This window comes from Rhipicephalus sanguineus, chromosome 1, assembly GCF_013339695.2.
Source record: "Rhipicephalus sanguineus isolate Rsan-2018 chromosome 1, BIME_Rsan_1.4, whole genome shotgun sequence".
NCBI lineage: Eukaryota > Metazoa > Arthropoda > Arachnida > Ixodida > Ixodidae > Rhipicephalus > Rhipicephalus sanguineus.
In genome coordinates, this window is record NC_051176.1 from 210,856,458 (window position 1) to 210,876,234 (window position 19,777).

The window sequence follows — 19,777 nt, forward strand, 5'->3', positions numbered from 1 at the left end:
TAAATTTGCAAGCACCCCCTGTAAACAACGTCATGCCATCTGCTTGAAATGACTGGTGCAAGGATACCAAATAGAATGTGTGCAAGTGCAGGTGTGAGCACACATAGTGAACTAATTGGTGCAGGAGTACAGTAGAATCTCGATGATACGAATCCCGCGGGGTCACGAAAAATATTCGTATTAGCCGAAATTCGTATCACCGAAACACATGTAAAACTAGCTAAATTAACAGTCAGAGGCAAACTCATTTTTAGGAACACATAAAAAAACATTTATTTCTTGCAGAAAAAATCTCTAATGTCTTTCTGCTTCTTTTTTTTCGCGAAGTCACTCAGCAGACTTCTTTGAAATCCGTAAAAATGCGTGCACGTGTCGTCCCTGATTTCATCAGCGGCCATAGCACGCCTCAGGACGTCGAGCGCGTGCAGCGTTTCAGCCGCCGGTGGTAGTCCTTCACCATCGCCCTCGTCTATGTTGTCGCCATCATCGCTGGAATCGGCAACCTCGCATGTGGCCTCCTCAACAATATCCTCCACCGTGCGCGCACCACAAGTGGCGAGGTTGTCATCCGCCGTGCAGAAGTCTTCAGCTGTACACCCAGCATCAAGCAGTTCCCAACCCTCAATTGGCTCTTCCTGCTCTGTGGGCACCTCTTCGGAACTCCTGAAGAAGCCGCATTTCGCAAAGCAGTTTGCTATGGTAGTCGGCGTTACTCGATCCCAAGCCATAGCGATAAAATGGATGGCGTCCAGGAGGCTTATCCGCAGGTCGCCTTCGTGTTTTCTGTCAATATTGGCAAGTAGGCGGCGCACAAGAAGGCCCTTGAAATGATGCTTGAGGTTTTTTATTATTCCAGCGTCAAGCGGTTGCAGGTGCGTCGTCGTGTTCGCGGGCAAAAAGATCAGTTTGACGTTTTGAAGCGTTACTTGCCTCGGGTGGGCGGCGCACTGGTCAAGAATCAAAACAATCTTCCGATTCTTGCAGGCCATCCTTCTGTCAAGGAGCGACAGAAATTCTTCGAACAGGGCCGCCGTCATCCACGCCTTTTTGTTTGCGCGATAGACGCACGGCAAATGGCTCTCGCGCTTGAAACACCGAGGCTTTTGGGATTTGCCAATTACCGTCAGCTTAAGTTTCTCCGACCCGTCGGCGTTACAGCACAAAAGCACCGTTATTCGCTCTTTGCTTTTCTTGCCTCCTTGGCACGCTTCGCCTTTTAAGCAAAGGCTCTTCTCAGGCTGAAGGTTAAAAAACAGGCCAGCCTCGTCTGCGTTAAAAACATCACGAGGCTCATACCCAGAGATGAGTGACTGCAGCTTCGCGAGCCAGTCGCTAACAACGGTCTCGTCAGCCTTCTTCGCTTCCCCACAGACACTTTTGTAAACGAGACCGTGTCTCGTCTTGAAACGGTGCAGCCACCCACCTGAGGCCTGAAATCCGTCGATGCGCAGAGCAAGTGCGATCTCGTCGGCTTTCTCACGCAACACTTTGCCATCGATGTTCACACCAGCTGCAGTAACCTCCTTAAACCAGGTCAGAAGAGCTTCTTCAAGCTTCACGTGTTGGGCTGTCTTCGCTTGCCTCGCGTTGACGTTGAATGAAAGCACATTCTTCATTATTGAGTCCCGCTGTCCAACAATTGTGCTTAATGTCGACGTTGCGAGGCCTAGCTCCTTAGCCAACTCCGTCCGTTTTCTTTTGGGATCCTCATCGACCTTTCGAAGAATGTCCAGTTTTCTCCTTAAAGGAGAGGGCTTTCCGCTTGCGAGACATAGCTTGCTGCCACTCGGCAAAAAAGGCACAATCACAACAAAGCAAGAACGCGGGCTCGAGCACAGCAACGACAACCACTCCGTCCGACGGCACGCATAGAAGAAGAAGCTCCCGCGGGCCGTGCCTCTACCTAGAGTTACTGTATATGCTAAATACAGTAACTCTACCTCTACCTCTCCGGCGTCTCCGCCTGCCGGCCTGCCTCCGCACCAAGAAAAAAAAAAAAAAAACGTGGCCAGCGCCATCTGTAATCTTCAAGAGAAAGCAAAAGGCACACTCCGGCCTCCGATACGCGCAGATTTTGGAGGCTGTCGCGCGCTGCTCGCCGGCGGCGCTGGCAACGTGCCAAACCGGCGGCGCCGCACGCATTCCAGCGCCGTAAGTGCACGCTGCTATCTTCCGCGGCCGTCGGTGGGGCCAACGTTGCGTTGGGTGGGGCGGCGTTTATTCGTATCAAACGACGCGGGTCAAAAATCAGTTCGTAACAACCGTACTCAAGCACGTTGTAAATTAATGGGCCTTGGCCGGGACCACAGAAAAATTCGTATCATCCCGAAATTCGTATTAGCCGTGATCGTATCATCGAGATTCTACTGTACTTTTCATCTGCTGTGGTGCAGCCACCATACAGCGAAACAAAAAGTAGTATTAGTGGAAGCTAAGAGGCAGCAGGACAATAAGACATTTCTTTAGAAGTCAAGGAAGGTTGCAGCACCTTCGGAGCAACAGTAAGCAGCATCTTGTTTTGAAACAATAATTTTCTGACATATGGTTGCCACCGTACATGTACGTCCGCGGCCTCTTGGGACTTGTTTCTGTAGTCTTACATGAATAACGATGACCGTGAAAGGGTAATGGAAGGATTAATGAGCATGGTTTGGCATTCTTTTTTGTTAGAAAGATGCACTATCCTGGTCCTCCTATGTCTCGTGCTCTTAAAGCTGTGGCACAACACCACGCAGATGCTTGTAATTGTCTATTCTTATTCAGTGTTGATGTGTAGTCCTTTTCGTCGCAGGTACCATGTCCCACCAGATGGCGTGATAGTGTATGGGCCTGGAAGCACACAGAATGACCTGGGAAATCTGTGTACACGAGGCACACAACGTCGCACACGGCGCCTGCGGCGCCATCGGCGTCGGCCTCCGTCCCCTCCAACACCTTCAGTCACGTCTCATGAGACAGGATCATCTGAGGAAGTGCTGGCCACTACAGTTCATGGTGATAACAGCCTTGTCCTGGGTGTCCACACAGCTGCAACATCTCGACGGAAAGTCTCAACAACATCTGTGCTGTCAGAAGGACTAGCCGGATGGCCCTGCCTGTAGTAGCCACAGACACTGTGGTCAGCTGTGATGACACACGGCCACTGATTGAGGATGACCCCCACTGTACCACATGAGTCACCAAATTTAGTTGGCACATGTGCTGGTGCCTCATATGAGCTCTGGGATGTCCACATGGCATTGCTCAGCAGTGGCTATATGACTATGAGCAGTTTACAGATGCCAGTCTTTACTGGCAGGAGAATCTGTGCTAGCTGATAACTTTAATGGCATGTTCAGTTAACATGTTTTGTTTGTGAAGAGTGTCACATGCACCGTCATTTAATTTTGGTCATTCGTTCATTCATCGGTTTTGCGAGTAGCTTCATTGCATTAACCAGCAAAGCAGACCACATTCTAGATTCACCATTTTGCTGGATGTACCACGTGTAATTTTGTGGTACGTGGATAATGTATTTTGCTAAAGGTTAATTTTGTCGTGTGAAGGGTACTGAAAGCAGCACCACTGTGATGTTACTACTAACCTTTAGGACTTCATGTACTCCGCCTGAAATGACACTGATTTTGCGCATAGCACTGTGTTATCACTAGTACTGATAGCATTCAGTGTCCAGGATGTGATGTTAAAAGTTAGAAGTTTATGAGAACTTTGTTAATGTAAGCAACTCCATGGACAGCAGTCTGAAGTCAGCGTTTGGGTATTGCACTCCTTTAAGGTTTTCCCAAGGTCAGTTTTAAATGCTTTCATATTTCTGAACTTGGGATCACGTGTTGCAGTTCCCTCTTTTTGCCTGTTAATGTGAGCCGCATAGGCACAAGTTCAGTCTTGTTATGTACACAAATATATATATATAAATATTATATATGTATAGTTGCTACTTGTATAGGTTGTTGTACAAGGATAGAAAGGGTTTGTACAGAATTGTATCGTTGTTAGCAGCTGTCCACTTACTTTTAAAATGTTCATCATTCTTATGGCAGAGCATTTATAGGCCTTAACATGCATATCACGTATCACCCTGCTTCTTCTTTCAATACTTTTTGCTTCAAGTTTTAGTAGGTGGACTGGTGGACTATGTTGAATGAAACTGCGTGCATGTTAATGTCCATACTTTGACTGCTGTGTCAAAACATTCACCAGACTGCAAGAAAAAAAGTTTGGTGTAAGTTGATAACTTTAGGTTATCAGGATTTTACAACCACTTGCTCTGTATATGTTCACTCCCACATGCTGTGTTCAAGCAAACATTTAAACTCATGGTGCTGCCAATGAAAAATGCTTCAGCCAGTATGCCCTCCTGGCATGCTGCTTTAGTTCTTGCACTCTAAAAACATTTGTACCTTTTAGGGCACCTTTTTGTCCTACAATATGTATTACTTATCTGTCTTGCATGTGTTTCCTTGCTTTAATGCCACGTGCGTGGCATCAGCGTGGCAGCATTCTTGATGGGAAAGTGCCTAGCACCGTGTTTTCCAACAAAGGAAACGCAAGCAAGACAGGTGACGGTTATTGTTGTGTGACAAAAAGGAACTCCAAGGGTGCAACGGTTTTTAGAATGTAGCTGCTTGAACATTCTGTGAATCTCTGAAAGCGTTGCGAATGATCTGAAATGGTGAAAGAAAAGAGACTGGAGTGCATATACAGCCCCCCCCCCACTTTTTTTTCTTAGGACTACAGAATTTTAAAAGAACTCCCCTAGCAGATAGCACAACTCTAATCTTTCAACTGCATTACTTGAAGATGCAGACATTACTTGCATGAGAAATTGCAATGTGTAACGGGTAAATTAAATAAATCGGACTAATTAAACATTTTACTAATTAATTTACAACACATATATTTTGAATTTACTAAATATAGTTCATGAATTAACAAAGCATATTCATTTAAAACAAAATCTTTGGATACGGCCAGTTTTGAGGTAGTCATTTCCAAATGTGTGACAAAATACATTTTAGTGTTTAGTTACTGTTGCATCTCTATGTGTAAAACAAAGTTTCATTAAAGAAGTAAATGGAATTATAGTGCAATACCACCAGAAAGTGTGTCCGTGCCCCTGTCGAAATGTGCATTATCCTCAGAATTCATTCCATGTTGATATGTCTTGTAAACTCAGTAGCTATAAATTGCTGCTTACAATATGTGCTTTAATGTAATTTTAAAAAATTATTGACTTTTTAAGATAATATATTTTGCATTTTGTAAGCTTGTGGTAATAATGTCTGCCTCTTCAAGCAATTCAGTTCACTTAGAGTAATTTAATCTGTTATAGGCGATTTTAAACTTTCTGTGAAAGCATAAAAGTGTTTCATATTCGTACAGCTATTCGTTGCCATGATGACCATCCGGTATATTTTTTAAAACAGCATATGTAGCTAAACAAAACTGTTGCTTTGAAGCTTATGGCATTTAGATTTTTCAGCATCTTTGAATAGCCATACCAGAGCGTCTTCCATCCTACCGTAACAGAGCTTTTCCTATCCCAAGCATGATAACTCAGTTACGTTATATTGAACTGGCGAAGTGTTTCCTTTATGCTAAGGGTAGCTTTGTGTGTGCTCTTCTTATGTTGGTAAGTACAAGGTCTTGATGTTTTGCTTTCATTTCATGCATTTGTCAGAAACCAATTTTAATTGTTAAAGGTTGATGCAAGGCTCTGCCACAGATATACCACTTTCAGGTGTCAGTTGTTTGTTAAAAGATTAGTTTTAATCTATTTCTTGCATATTCAGTATCATTAAATACTTGCAGCAACAAGACAGATACGTAGGAGGAGTTATTGACACAAAATTTTAATGGAGACATAACTTGCGAGATTGATTTGTGTGGACATGCACACACATTGTCTACAAGATATTGACGACAAATTTTGCCTTAGAACATATGTATTTAAAATCAATCTTTAACATGAGTGCCTCGCAACTGAGCACTAAATGCAGCACCTCACTATATCAACATCAACTTGGTTTGTATGTAAACAAACAGCCACCTACGCCATCAGTGTCCGGATCTGGGGACTTGTGACATACTCTTTGTTGTCACTAGAGGAGGAAGGCTGCGCACGTCATGCGTTGCCGTGCACGGCGTGCATGTCAATTTTGTGTGATCATGTTGCCAGCTGTGTTTACCTTCAAAAAACTCTGGACACTCCTTCCTCGTTGCTCCATGAAACTGAAACTGTGACTATGAAAACAGCTTCAAATAATCAACTGTTGCAAGCTGGAGTGAATGAAGTTTCCGGCCGTGATGAGTGGTAATTAGCTACTTACTGCAACAGAAAAAACAAAATACGAAATTTTCCAGTCAGTATCTTTAAATATTGTTTGCTCCCCCCCACTCTCTCCTCCCGGCCACACACACGCACATGCAAATGCAGAGTTACTGCCAAAAACTGTCGAACATACTTAAGATGTGGCAACATTGTCACCTGTTTAGCATGAACAGTTGGTGGGAAACGGTATGCCATTATATCTGCCCATTACAAGGAGCTGTTGTCAAGAACAATGAAGCAAATGCACTACATGACGGCATTCTGGTGCATTGCATCTGGTGCAACTCTTCTATGACGCACTTTATGCTAAATAATGTGTGAACAGTGGTGTGTTAACGAGTATGTGACATGGTTTAGCCGTCAGTACTTGCTTCCATTAGTGCTTATGAGTTTTAAATGTCATTTGGGCCTGAATATGTACAGTATATTCTTGTGTAAGGGCTGCACCCATAAGTTTTTATCGACATATTTAGGGAAAAATAGTTCAGAAACTATTTGTACCTTGGTTGCAGCTGCCTTTCCTGGGTGCGTGTCTTGTCATCAGTCTACACTGTCTCTTTGCATAACAATGTGATGCAGGAGGCATATCAGACCTTTGTCACTAAAGTCGTATTCCTGCAGCCTGTCTTGGCACACTTCCGCTTTGTGATGGCCTGGTTGTCTGCACATTATGCAGCAAGCCTTCATTGTTCCCACGCTGCCTTGAAACATACACGGGAACTAATGGCTGTGACATTCCATTCATTTTTTTGGCTGAGAACCCTGGTATTTTTCCATTGTAGAAGAAACTGAGTGATAGCACATCTAGGGCTGTGCCTGAGGATGGCTTCACCTTTGAACAGCACACGATCAGTGAACCAGATTCCAGCTGTTTAAGCGGTATCATTGCCTACCAATTACAAGAAATGAAGTAGTAAACAAAGCTATAAAGAAACTTCCCTAGGTGGTTGCATATAGAAACAGTAACGATCCATTTTTCAAAGCAGATCTGCATTTATTTACTCTTTGCTGGTGTAAAAGTTGCACCTAAGAAATTTGTACTGAAATTTGAGCAAAATAGTGCTGCCCTAATATGAGAATGTACAGTACAATGTTGAACAACTGCAAGTGCTCTGCACTGCAACTGCAAGTTCACTTGTGTAAGTCAGTCACGTTTACCATTCGAACAAGATTTTGGCCCGGAATGATTGTGCTTTAAGTAAAGGCCCTCTTTCAGGAACTGTAGTAGCATAAAATGCTGTTTCAGGTGGTGATGTGAAGCAGCCTCCATGTGAAATTCTGAGTTTGAAATGCATCGTAGAGTGAGTGCGTTGTAAAAAACACATAAAAGTACATTTTTGAAACCATAGCTGAAGGAAATGCCACTATTACCAGTTGCTGGAAACAGTGCACAATCAGGAATGCACAGCTCCTCTGCCTGGCCTCCAGTATTGGACAGCACCTGCAGCTGACCGTGGTACACTGCAAAATCTTGGAGGCAACTTGCTGGCACTAGGTCGTAGCCATAAAATCAATTCAGTAATATAGACTACTGATCTACATAACCTTTACCAAAGTGAAACTTATTTGCATTTTGGCTTGTGTATGATAGTATTAGAGGAGTTCAAGATTCAAAGGGATATGCATCATGATTTATATATACCTGGTATTACAAAAAATGTGCTGAAGCTTAAATTTATGGTAATACTATTCCCTACTGTTTCTGGAAGTAACACCAAAATACAAGTTTGCATTATCAATCATACTACAAATGTAGTGCAAGGTGACAATATTCGGAGCACTTGAATATGGTCTAATGGCAGTACTATTCTGGTTTTTTGCTATGACTGCACATATGTCTCATTGGTGTTTTTTTCTTGTTTGGGAGATTTGCAGCATGACTAAATACTGGATAGCAATAGTTCCCTTTCGCATTGTGGAAACTGCGAAAAGCCTCAAGCAATGAGCAATGCAAAGGCTTGCAGGAGGAGGTTGCCAGAACGTATTTGTATATACAGTGTTGTCTCATGCCACCAGCAAACACACCTATGCAGAAACTGCAGCTGCATTACATTGTTATAAGTTAGAACGTTGTAATAATTTCTTAAAATGAATTCAAGGTTATCTGTGTGCAATAGTTGGGAGCCAAGTGAAGCTGCTTGAATCCACATGTTTCTGTAGCAATGCCAAGGCGTACAGTTAAGTACGATCTTAAATATGGAGACAAGCTTTTACTCATGTTGCGATTCACACAAGGTGAAGCAAAGCAAGAGCCAGATGTAAGTTGTTGTTTTTTGTTTTTTCGAATGCAATGTATTGCACAGCCCTGCTATAGTAGTTATAGCAAATTGAGATGAAAGGATATGTTCCGTGCTGGTATCTTAAATTTGACCCCATACATTTTCTGAAGCAACAAGCTTGAGGTTTTGGATTATACTAGTAAGCACTGCTCCTGAGCCAATTTGTGCTGCTTTAATGGGATTATTTGCTCAACTTGTCATGCAGTATCAGAGAAAAGCAGAATAAAATTGGTTAAAGTGCTGAGTGTATTGTACATATTACAACAGCAATTGGAAGAACAGTTTGTGCAAATACCATGATTAAGTGATAAAATGTCAGCTTGTGGAGCCTCATTACGCTTTGTAGCTCTGACAATGTTGAAGGGAGCTTCTTCAGTCTCATATAAGAAGGCTGTTTATGTTGGCAGGCCTTAACAAATGAACAAGAGTGCATTGGACATCTGAACCTTGATGATATTTACATACTGAAAACAAATTACGGGAGTTTTTAACAGCATAATGCAGTGCTTGACTGTTGCAGTCTTCTAAATTGTGGATTTCCACTTGCAATGCGAAGAGTTTTCCTCGTGTATTTTTATCATGATCCAGGTGAAGTCTGAGATCAGGGCAATGTAGCACCCCTGATTTTGTTTTTCTTTTTATGAATTAAAAATAATAATTGTGCATTTAAGTAAAGCACTTAACTAAAATGCTCATGGTGCTTTTTCGCATTCCATTTAATAAATTAGTTTCGAGAAGTAACACAGATCTGGCTACTGTAAAAATTTATGCCACAAAATCTAGGGGGCTACCTTGGTACTCTATCTCAAAAGTTTGCCTTGATATTAAGGACGCCATGTATATGGTAGACGAGGCAGCAGTCCCCTTACTGTAAGAAAGGCCTAGTTCTGCATAACTAATGTTTATGATGATGATGATGCAAACTTTATTTGGGTCCAGAGAAGACTCAGGGGAGACTAATGTTTTTGTCATAACTTTTAATTGCCATAGTACTAAAGGAATTGTTCTCGTGCAGGTTTTTTTTCCAGCATTTTTTATATTTAGGCGAGTTCAAAAGTGCTGTTTATTCAATACATGGTCGTTTCCTAAGGCCTTAGTACATTTTTTTTCATGGGAAACATGTCGTAGCATTTTTCATTTTCTTTGTACGGGATGTCCTAAGTGCAAGGCAACCCGCTTCTATTTTCATTTCTACATTGTCTCGTGGCGAACATCTCCCTCCTCAGGCTGTATCCTCCTACTCTAGAACATACAATCTCCCAAGTGCCTTAAGGTCTTTGTATGCTGAGTTGGCCAGTTCATGGGTGATTTAAGCATACATCAGGCGTGAAATCATGGGAACCATTATTGACTCCTTAATGTGCAAGTTCACGTATTCACTAATTTCATTTAAAGAGGAGCATTCATTGTTCTTTTGAAACAAACAAGCCTGTTGTCCTTGAAAGGGCCAAATTTCCATATGCACCATCACTTGCAGCAAATAACTAAAGTATAGTAGTGTGGCAGTACTGCATTTTAGGAAGTGTAGGTGGTGACTTCTGTGTAATATGCAGTGTATAGCATTCATTTTGTTCAACTTGAATAATAAGTAATGTACTCACTGTTAAGGAAACTTGCATTGTCTACGCAGAATATAGCCGCTTACCCTTGTGATGCTGGACTGCCAGTCATCAAAGAAAATTGTTTTTGAGAAATGTCTGTGAGAGTTGCTTAGTGTCGGTAAATGTCTGTCTTCTTCCAAATGGATCCATTCACATCATTTCGTTATAACTTGTTGCATTTTTTGTTTTTGTAAGTGTTGATGTATAGAATACTTTATATAATAAAAAAATATTGTGTGCATTATAGTACATTTTGCCAAAGTTCTTTTTGAGTAGTTCACTAGAGACACTCAACTAAGGGTCATAATATTGATGAAGAAAGTCCCACAAAATGATTAATCATCATCGATGTCCATCTTTCATTTATTCCCCCTCCTTTATTCACAACATTCACGGCCTATAGGTACATGTTATGGCTGCATGTCAAACATGGCAGACGTTGAGATAATCGTGAAGGTGGCAGGACTCGTTAAAAGACCGGTGTCTTGTTGTGCTACTGTTTTTCTTCACTCTGTATGCAGTACCACAGGCAAGGCACAATATTTTCTCATTGGGTTAATGAATGCACCTGTGTAAAGTACTTATTTGCACAAAATCGTAAAAGCTGAAACATGCCTGTCTCACAGCTACAGCACAAAATCAATGGCAGAAGTTTCTCACAAAGCATTGAATGGTCATGCATACGGTGGAAGAAAGTAAGAAAAATTCTTGGAGTTGCACAGTTTTATGTTTTGGTTGCACTGCCCTCTTCAGCCAAGTATTTAGTTCAGTGTCCTTGAGGGCTTGCCAATTTCAGCAGGTCTTGCATTATTACCTACAAAGTGAAGGTTAAAATGAAGAAAGAGTTTGCGTCTTGGAAAGCAAACATGCAAAATGAAGGATGGTGCCACCACCCTCTGTGAATATTGTTCATATTTTCATGTACATTGTTCAAAGTGGCCACATGACACTTCCATCCAAGGGCGTCCACGGGGTGTGGGGAGGCATCCAGCACAGGTAGCCTTCCTTTCACTGCTGTGACATGACAGGCAAGATTAGTTGATAGTGTGTAATGTGCAGAGTTGGCTGCCAATCCTGAAAGCCGTTTTGCACAGATATGCGGGACTGAAACAAAATTTTAATGCTGAAGAGCACTGGGAACTCTAATGAAAAATGCAGGCATTAGGACACAACGTACCTATAGTTAAATGGCAGAATGTTTTCAGGGCTCTTATTTCAACAACACATACGAGATTCAATGTGCTGCTTGCGGTATGGTAAATGTTACAAGACTGAATCGGCATTTCTCTCTCTGTGTAAAAGCTAATGGGTCAGTTTCTCTGTTCATGTACTTAAATTACTTTGCAGAATTTAGTTTGACCTTGCCTTTCACTTGTGCCATTTTTCTTATTTCTTTAGTTCTGCAATGTTTTGCTGATAAGTGTGATTTTATAACGTGTTGCTTAAAGGGGTCATGAAGCACCCCTTGGGCTTGTTGAAAAAACACATCCTGTGGAAAGCTGACACGGCTATGAACTGCTCTGCCAAATATTACAGTCGTGCGCGCCGCGTAAAGGCCACAAGCGGAGCGCGAAGTTGCCGTTTCCTTAGGCGCCTCTTTTCAAACAGAGGCCGGTTCTCACTCTCGTCGGTGGGCGGGGCGGGGCGTCTGCACGTTGACGTCGCGGATCTGCCAGTTTACGTCGCAAGAGACATAGCATGCTTATTGGCCGATAGCCGACGTAAATCAAGAGCGACGTTCGGATCAGATGCGCTTCTTGCCGTGGCGTGCCGCCACTTGCCGGCGCCGCACTCCTCAGTACACGGTAGCCGCACTCGCGCAAGCGAATCACAGCGGGAGAGCGATCGCGTTTCATGACGCGCGCTGACGTAACTTCTTTCCCCCCGTGCCATCCCTCCCTGTCTAGCTTCCAGTGCGCTCGTCGGCACGATAAAAGAGAGAACGCGCTGGGAGCGTGCGCCAAACCCCCGTAACTCCGCTGATTCTTGACGGATTCGAGAAATTTTTGCGGCAATCGATTCGGGAGGCAGTAAACTCCGATACTGAGGTCATTAGATCATTACTTGGAAAGGTGGTTCATGACCCCTTTAACTTTTCATTAGTCACAATCCAGTCTTTAACAAATTACAGTTTATTAGGGGTGTGCGAATATTCGGATTTCGAATTCGAATCAAATAATTAGATTCGACAAGACGAATAAACGCGACAAAGGCCAATGGTGCAAATTTGTTAGGGTGGGGTGGCTAAAAATAACGCTAACGTTGTTACAGTAGGCCTTTCATTAAAACTTTCAACAATATCCTGGTTCAAAAGCAAGCGTATGTTTATTCTAAAGGACATTATGTCATTTCCGCAAGTAAAAAAAAACGCATCCAAAAACTGTCAAGCCCTTCACAACTTCGCTTCCGAAATCAATCCAAGGACTTCCTGTGTATGCCGCAAGCGCCGTAAAACGTCCCGACTTTGGCCCGCGAAACCCTCGGTGATTGGCTTCACATGTGAAAATTTGTTCACGCTGTGCAGTCGCCACTGCTGCATCGCACCACTCGTTCAGAAACTCATCGTTCTGGCGCGCAGTTAAAACGCTGCTGTGAACAGGCGCCCGAAGACTTTTGGGCCCGGTTCACTCTTGACGATGAAGCACTTACCGTTGTCAGATGAGCTGTAAACACCGTAACATCACGGCAAGAGAGCCTGAAGCCAGGTCATGCAAAATAGCTTGTGTTTGTGCATGACAATTTATAGTCTTTCGGCAGCAGTCACTGACCGCGTTATGTGCTCGATGATATGAGCCGATTTCATTTCTTTGTTCTTTCAGTTTTGAATAAAATCTTTGGTATTTGATATTCGATTCGTTATTCAATATTTTTGGTCACTATTCGGCACTATTCGATTCGAGCTGAAATTTCACTATTCGCACACCCCACAGATTATTCCTCATCAAAGCTTTATGCAATTGTATTTTTCATTCTGGTTCCACCTTTTAAACAGTGACACAGGATCCTGCATGACTAGGTAGCTGTGTTTCAGTGTTACTAAACCTGCCCCCCAAAGATATCAATTGATTAAAAGCTAAATTGGTGAAAGATTAAACTGAACTAATTTATCTACCATCCCATACATATGCTATCCAAATACCTTATTTTGGCTAGCATCAGGGGCGTAGCCAGAAATTTTTTTCGGGGGGGGGGGGGGGTTCACCCATACTTTATGTATGTTCGTGCGTGCGTTTGTATGTGTGCGTGCATATATGCGCAAGCAAAATTGAAAAATTTCGGGGGGGGTTTGGACCCCCCCACCCCCCCCCCCCTTGGCTACGCCCCTGGCTAGCATATATATGCCCTTTAACAGAACATTCTCAAGATTCAAAGCAAGGACTGAATGAGAATTGCAAATACTGGACATTCCTGCTGTTAATGAGAATGTCAAAAGCCCTATACACTCCAAATAGTAGTTTGGACGAGTTTATTAATAATATTGGAGATGCAGAATATTTAAACCACTTCACATTGCCCAAATTTTTCTTTTTTTCGTTCCAGCATGTCTACAATGACATTTGCTGAACAGCATGTGCCAAGAAGAGCAAAAGGCTAACAGTAGCTGCAAGGCTTGAATAGTGTAAGCTGCTTGATTTCACACAGTCTATAGTGTCGTGCTTTGAAGAGAGCTGGAATAAATATTAAACATTGCTTACCCTAAAGATGGTCACTGTGGCTGTGTCGCTACTAAATGTGTGCGAGTGGACTATTGACGGCCGTGGTCAAGACCAGTACGTTTCTCATTTTGATGATTCAGTGACCACACCAAGATATGTACGGTTGTGCTCGGGAATGCAGCACATGTATAGTTCACTTGTAGCTTGTTTGAGAGAACATCACAAAAGTGGCACCTTTAGTAATGTACAAGCCCTATTTTAAAGGGCCCTTCGCACTTTTAACAAAATTGGAGCTGTTTAAGCTTTTCGTTGCACCAGGTAGTGCGAACAAAGATCATCATCATGAACCGGCACGCGCTCTCTTCGTCCTCTTCATCTTCTGCTTCACTCCCACAACACGTGCGCCGATTTGTCCGGCGTGGGATGCAATAGCTCTGATGGGTGAGGGAACGAGTAGAGAGAGAGAAAGAAAGAAATATAGAGAAAGAAATGGAAAAGAGACATAAAAAGAAAGAACTACAGAGAGAGAAGCATACACAAAAAAAGAGATAGGAAAAACAGAGCAAGACAGGAAGAGAAACCAAGAAAGCATACTATACAGAGTGGAAAGGGCGAAGCGTATTATAATCATGTATAGGATAGCAAGGGGTAGCCATGTGATTCTCCTACTGCGCCAAAGTGCGCCAAATTGGATTTACTGCGCCATCCTGATAAAATCGACTTAAATTGCGCCCAACTGTGCCAGAGCCTCGGGTTTGTCTATCACCCGCAATCGCTCTGCCGGCGCGTCAAAATATCACGTGCGTCCTGATTAATTAACGCCGTGCATGGGTCCAATCCAGCTTCTCTTATGCAAGTCTGCTCGATAGCAAGCGCGCTCTCCGCGTAGCCTCGTGATTTGTAGGCCAATCGGTGATGATCAAGTGTGGCGGTGATTCATCGGCTGACGTCGTCTGTTTCAGAAACGCTGCTCGTAGCTCGTTTCAAGTGGTGCACGGCATGTAATTAAGGCAATGTTTAGATATAACTACATGCGTGCCGCTAAAATGTCTGTCACTTCTGTTCCTGGACATTTCGGAACGGAATCCTGGAAAATCAGTGAGACATATACCGAAAAAAAATGGAATTTTACGTGCATAGAAGCAACGCGAACGGTGGGAACACGCCGGTTTTTCTTAGTTACTTCCATCAGCACGTCCAAGTATGTATATATCGTGCTTGCCGTAAAAAAAAAAAAAAAAAAAAAAGCGTTTATTTCGACATCGGGAGTGGAAGGGTCCATATATGAATCTTTTTCTTGTTTTTTTTTTATGTGATCTCATTAATAAAGGCTTGTCTCCTTTTCGGAACAGCCGCTATTTCGTCTTAATATGTGCAGCTGTCAGTAGCGGGCTCGTTGCTGGCTGCCGGCCCTGGCATCGGAAGGCCCACTGTCGGAAGGCCCAGGTTTAGTTAGGTCCGGCGGCGTTCGCAGAAACTGCGCCATTCATCGCCGAGCGATGACGTCACCATGCGTCGCTAGCAACGCGTTGGAGGAAGGAAAATATGATAAGTGGAGAGGAAGAGGTGGAGAATAAGTAAATAATACAAAATAAAATTTCTTGGCGAGGCGGAATTCGAACCCAAGTATCCACGGTCCGAAAGCCAGCGTCGTAACCACTCGGCTATCCAGGCACGTTAACAGAACAAGCATTCATGGGAACCATATGATTGCGTTGCTATGGGAGAGTGAACGAGAAAAAGATAGAAAGACAAAAAAGAGAGAAAAAGCACACAGAGAAAGTGAGAGAAAGAAATATAGAAAGAGATAGAAACAAACAGAAAGAGATAAACCTGTGAGGGTAAGAAGGAGGGGAAAGGGTGAAGCATAGCATAGCCTTGTGTAGTAAGTATAGCAAGGGCGTAGGAAAGGGTAAGTGAGGGTAAGGAGGAGTGATGTGAAGGGGAGAGGGTAAAGCATTGCATAGCCCTGTATTGTATATGGTATAGGAAGGAGTTGGGAAAGGGAAGTGAGGGTGAGGGGGTGATACGAGGGTGAAAAGGAGGGAAGATTGTAAAGCATGGCATAGCCTAATTGTATGGTATAGTATAGCAATGGATGGAAAAGATGAGTGAGTAAGGAGAGATATGAGGGTGAGGAGGAGGGGAGAGGGTGAAGCATAGCATAGTCTTGTATAGCAAAGGGTGGGAAAGGGAGTGAGGGTTAGGAGGAGGAAAAGGAGGAGGGGAACGCCAGCAGCTCCGCTGTTTCCCGAGTCTTCGCACCACTAATGCATAGGTGTCCCCACTTTTTTTCATGGGCAATGCTGCTTTGAATCAATGATAGAAGAGATTCATGAACTTTGATAATGGCAAGCAAGGGATGATATAAGGTTGCAAAGCAATTCTAAAAAAAAAAAAAAGAGGATTCCAAATGATTTGAGCAGTTGTAACAGTGTAATAGAGGAAAGCAGATTTGCGATTCCCAGATTTACCTGCCACATATACATTGAAAGTGGGGCAACTTGTGTTAGATGAAATCACTGTAGAGAAGCTGTTTGCAGAGACACCAAAGTTGCTGTATCAGACAGGAAACAGTACTCCACTTGTCAACAGTTGCAGCAAGTTTATTCCTACTTAAGTACACCGTTTTAAACATTCCTTTGGGCTGTGCATACTGCACACACATAAACAAGTTGCTTTGTACCTCCACATCATGCACTAGCAGACAGTAGGTCAATGTACCATCAAGAATGAACAAGCACAGCACGGGTGATAGTATTCAGAAACTTGGGGGGCAACCAACTGACGGCGAGTCCATCAAGTACATTTACAGCTACGTCTGTGCACACAAATCGGGCAACAATTAACAAGACACCACAATATTCTTCACGGTGTACATAACATCACAGATGCAAGGGAAGTTCACTTACACAGCTACAGCACTGTCATGCACTGGTGGTGCACACTGGCAATAAAAGCAGCAAAAATGCCCCTTGTGTACTTTGTTATATCTGTTTGATGCAAAACTATGAAATAAGCATGCATTTGTACTTTGCAAAATGGAAATGCTTAACTTGCTTTCCAAGCGTTGTTTAGAGTAATGGGCAAAAATGTGCAATAGCTATCTTTGCACAAGCTGTAGAAAAAAACTGCTTTTGTACGAAACCTAGAGTATGCTTTGTCTACATGGACTAACTGTGCAACGCATCTGTATCCCATCTACATCTCGAGCCGCAGTAAAAATAGTCACTGCCGAGGATAATCCACTACTTTCAGTCGGCATTAATACACCAGAATCATGACACCAGCAGCTGTTAGTCGACATAAAGGGTGGTCTTTTTACAACACAGCTGTGCTCAGTGTCAGGGCTTCTTTCAGAAAAATATACAAGACTAGAGGGGGCTACATGAAACAGCTCTTGCATGTACTCCAGGATGGCTGTGGGCCACCCACATTTTAGTGTCATCGAACATTTGTACGACTTGTTCACAAGTATGTATCTGCACTAGCAGAAGCCTTGATTATCAAGACCTGTAGCTTTACATGTGCCCAATCACCAACAGCACTGATGCAGATCACATTGTTTAAACAACTGTTCATGAAGCACTACTGTAACTTGAGTCCTTAATATGCATCACACATTAAATGTTTTATTTTAACCGGTCTAACCTATAGATTTATTCAGAAAGCAGGTTCTAAATGGCTAGACTTTCATATGAGTATCCAAATTTTTTTTTCACGTTTTATTTCTAATCTATTTTTATGAAAGGGAAAAATAGTCATCCAACGCTTCTGTAGTGCTTTTTCCCTTTCATGAAGTTTCCTCCACCTTGCGGGACTCTGGAAAATCGATGCACCATAACCTACTGGGGGGCTTGTGTTTTTGCGATGCCACATCACTTAAGAGATCCTGTGTGGGACAAATTCCAGGTGCAATGGGATCTTTGCTGCAGCTTTCTGGGAAATGCAGAACACTAAGAGACATCTTCACATATACAGTGAAATTCACAGTTAAATTTGTGGGATGCACTGGACACTGGTATCATACTAAACTGTCAGCCCTAGACCGTTTCTTTGACTACATGCACTGTGTCACTTGACTTTTTTGTCAAAACTGTTTGTCCTTTCTCAAAGCTTGTAATCCACCTGCTTAACAGTGCACACTCAAAGCTCATTGCATAACATATTTCTAATGCTTTGTCAGTAAAATCATGCTTCTTTTATCATTAAATAAAAGGAAAACAAATTGAATTTACGAAGTGGTTGGTAACTTAATGGCCTTGGAAATAAGAATGCAACATAAGTTGCATCTAGTTAACCTCACTGCTAGTAGTCTTGGTGCATTGGAATCATTTTTGAGCAGTAAATTTGCTTGAAACCCTCCAATTCCCACCATTGCACCAATACTTTAAAATAGAGCTTGCCTTTCAAATACACTTTACAAAACTGATGGTCAGTGCACCAGTTTGAAATGAATGCAAGGGATAATTCTATCTATGTATGTGTGCATACACCATTACAATGTATTGACATGTAGCAGCCTGCCAGGCAGAAGTACCAAGAATCACTATTTTCCAGGTATGGGAAACAACCGATACACCAGAAAAGTTAAAAGGGAATAAACAGCATATACATTACTATAGAATATGAACTAGCTCGCAACCACTAAAAAGCTCATACCATGGTGTTTTTGTGGTTGCTCAACTGCTAAAGTCAGTAACATCACATTAGACACTCTGGTATGGTTACACTGGTTGTAAAAAGAGTTTTCTGTCACTGCAGAATGATACGGGCCCTAGCCAATTAGACTTACACATGATGCAGAAAGCCTGAGAGAAAACATTTCCCTGAATCAGTTGATTCAAGTAGACATGTACTAGCTTCTTGGGTGTTCATCAAGTACATAAAATTGCAACATCAGCCAGCAACATATCGAAGTACGGCTTACAGAAAAGACATGAAATAAAGGGATCTCAAGAGAATGTGCATACAATGCTCAAAGTGCCGTACATCACAGCACAAGCACTTTTCTTGAAGAATCGCAAACAAGATCAATTCACAGCATTAAATGACATGGTTGCAAAAGTGTTCCCGTTAGCTTTTTAAAGGGCTCCTCACCAGGCTTGGGCATGGTAAATGAACAAGCACAGTTAGGTAACATTTGTACACTCGATTTTAGCACATTTTAACCCATGTTTCTGCACATGCACAAATGCACTCCAGCAAGTTTTTTGCAAAGCCATGTAACTTAGTTTTACTTGCAAAGCAAAGCATATGCACCAGTAGCTATGAATCCAAGCTAAAATTTTTGAACATACTATGTAAATTAATATTAGACACCCTGACCTTCAAGTTAAAGGGTGCAGTTTTGTGGCTCCTGATGATGCATTTCTACTCAGCTCTGCAAGCTTTCACCACACATCCACCTTAAGGAGAAGGGCCCATTTAAACAAGATTGTTTCAATGTCGATAGCTTACCTGCAGTTGTCACTCACGCAACATATCAAAGTGATATCTCTAACTGCCTTATGTTAGATAGCCTCTACTCTATCAGGAATAGGAAAATTACAAAATAATTAAAAGTTTGCAGGTTACTCTCTTCAACAAGAGCCAGATAGTATAATGTTTGAATTCCAATGGCAGAGTCGGAGCAGCCGATGGACTCTGCGAGCGAGCACTCGACTCTGGCGTAGAGCAACGCCTCCAAATCCGCGACTGGAACACAATCCACGCCGCCGGAGCAAGCATGGGAGCAAGAAGGAAGCGGAAGTGCTTGAGTTGCCCAGAATACCTTGCGAGTAGTTATTCCATTCTGCTAATTCCTCTGTCGAATTCCCGCTTGTACGCGGCAGTTTCAGCGTCGCTGTCACTATCCGATGAATCGCTCCTGCAGGAGCTCGAGTTTTCTGACTCGGAGCTGTCGCTATC

General features: G+C 42.7%; 1 protein-coding gene across 1 annotated transcript in view; it reads left to right on the forward strand.

The window, feature by feature from the left end:
* The window catches only part of LOC119406598 (low-density lipoprotein receptor-related protein 3-like), a gene marked incomplete in the record, with an annotated part of 50,856 nt that extends 40,396 nt beyond the window's left edge, over positions 1-10,460 (forward strand). Inside the window, 2 exon segments of the mRNA XM_037673333.2 lie at positions 2,792-3,075; positions 3,078-10,460. Coding sequence (XP_037529261.1) covers positions 2,792-3,075; positions 3,078-3,175 — 382 coding nt within the window.
* Positions 10,461-19,777: the final 9,317 nt, after the last annotated feature.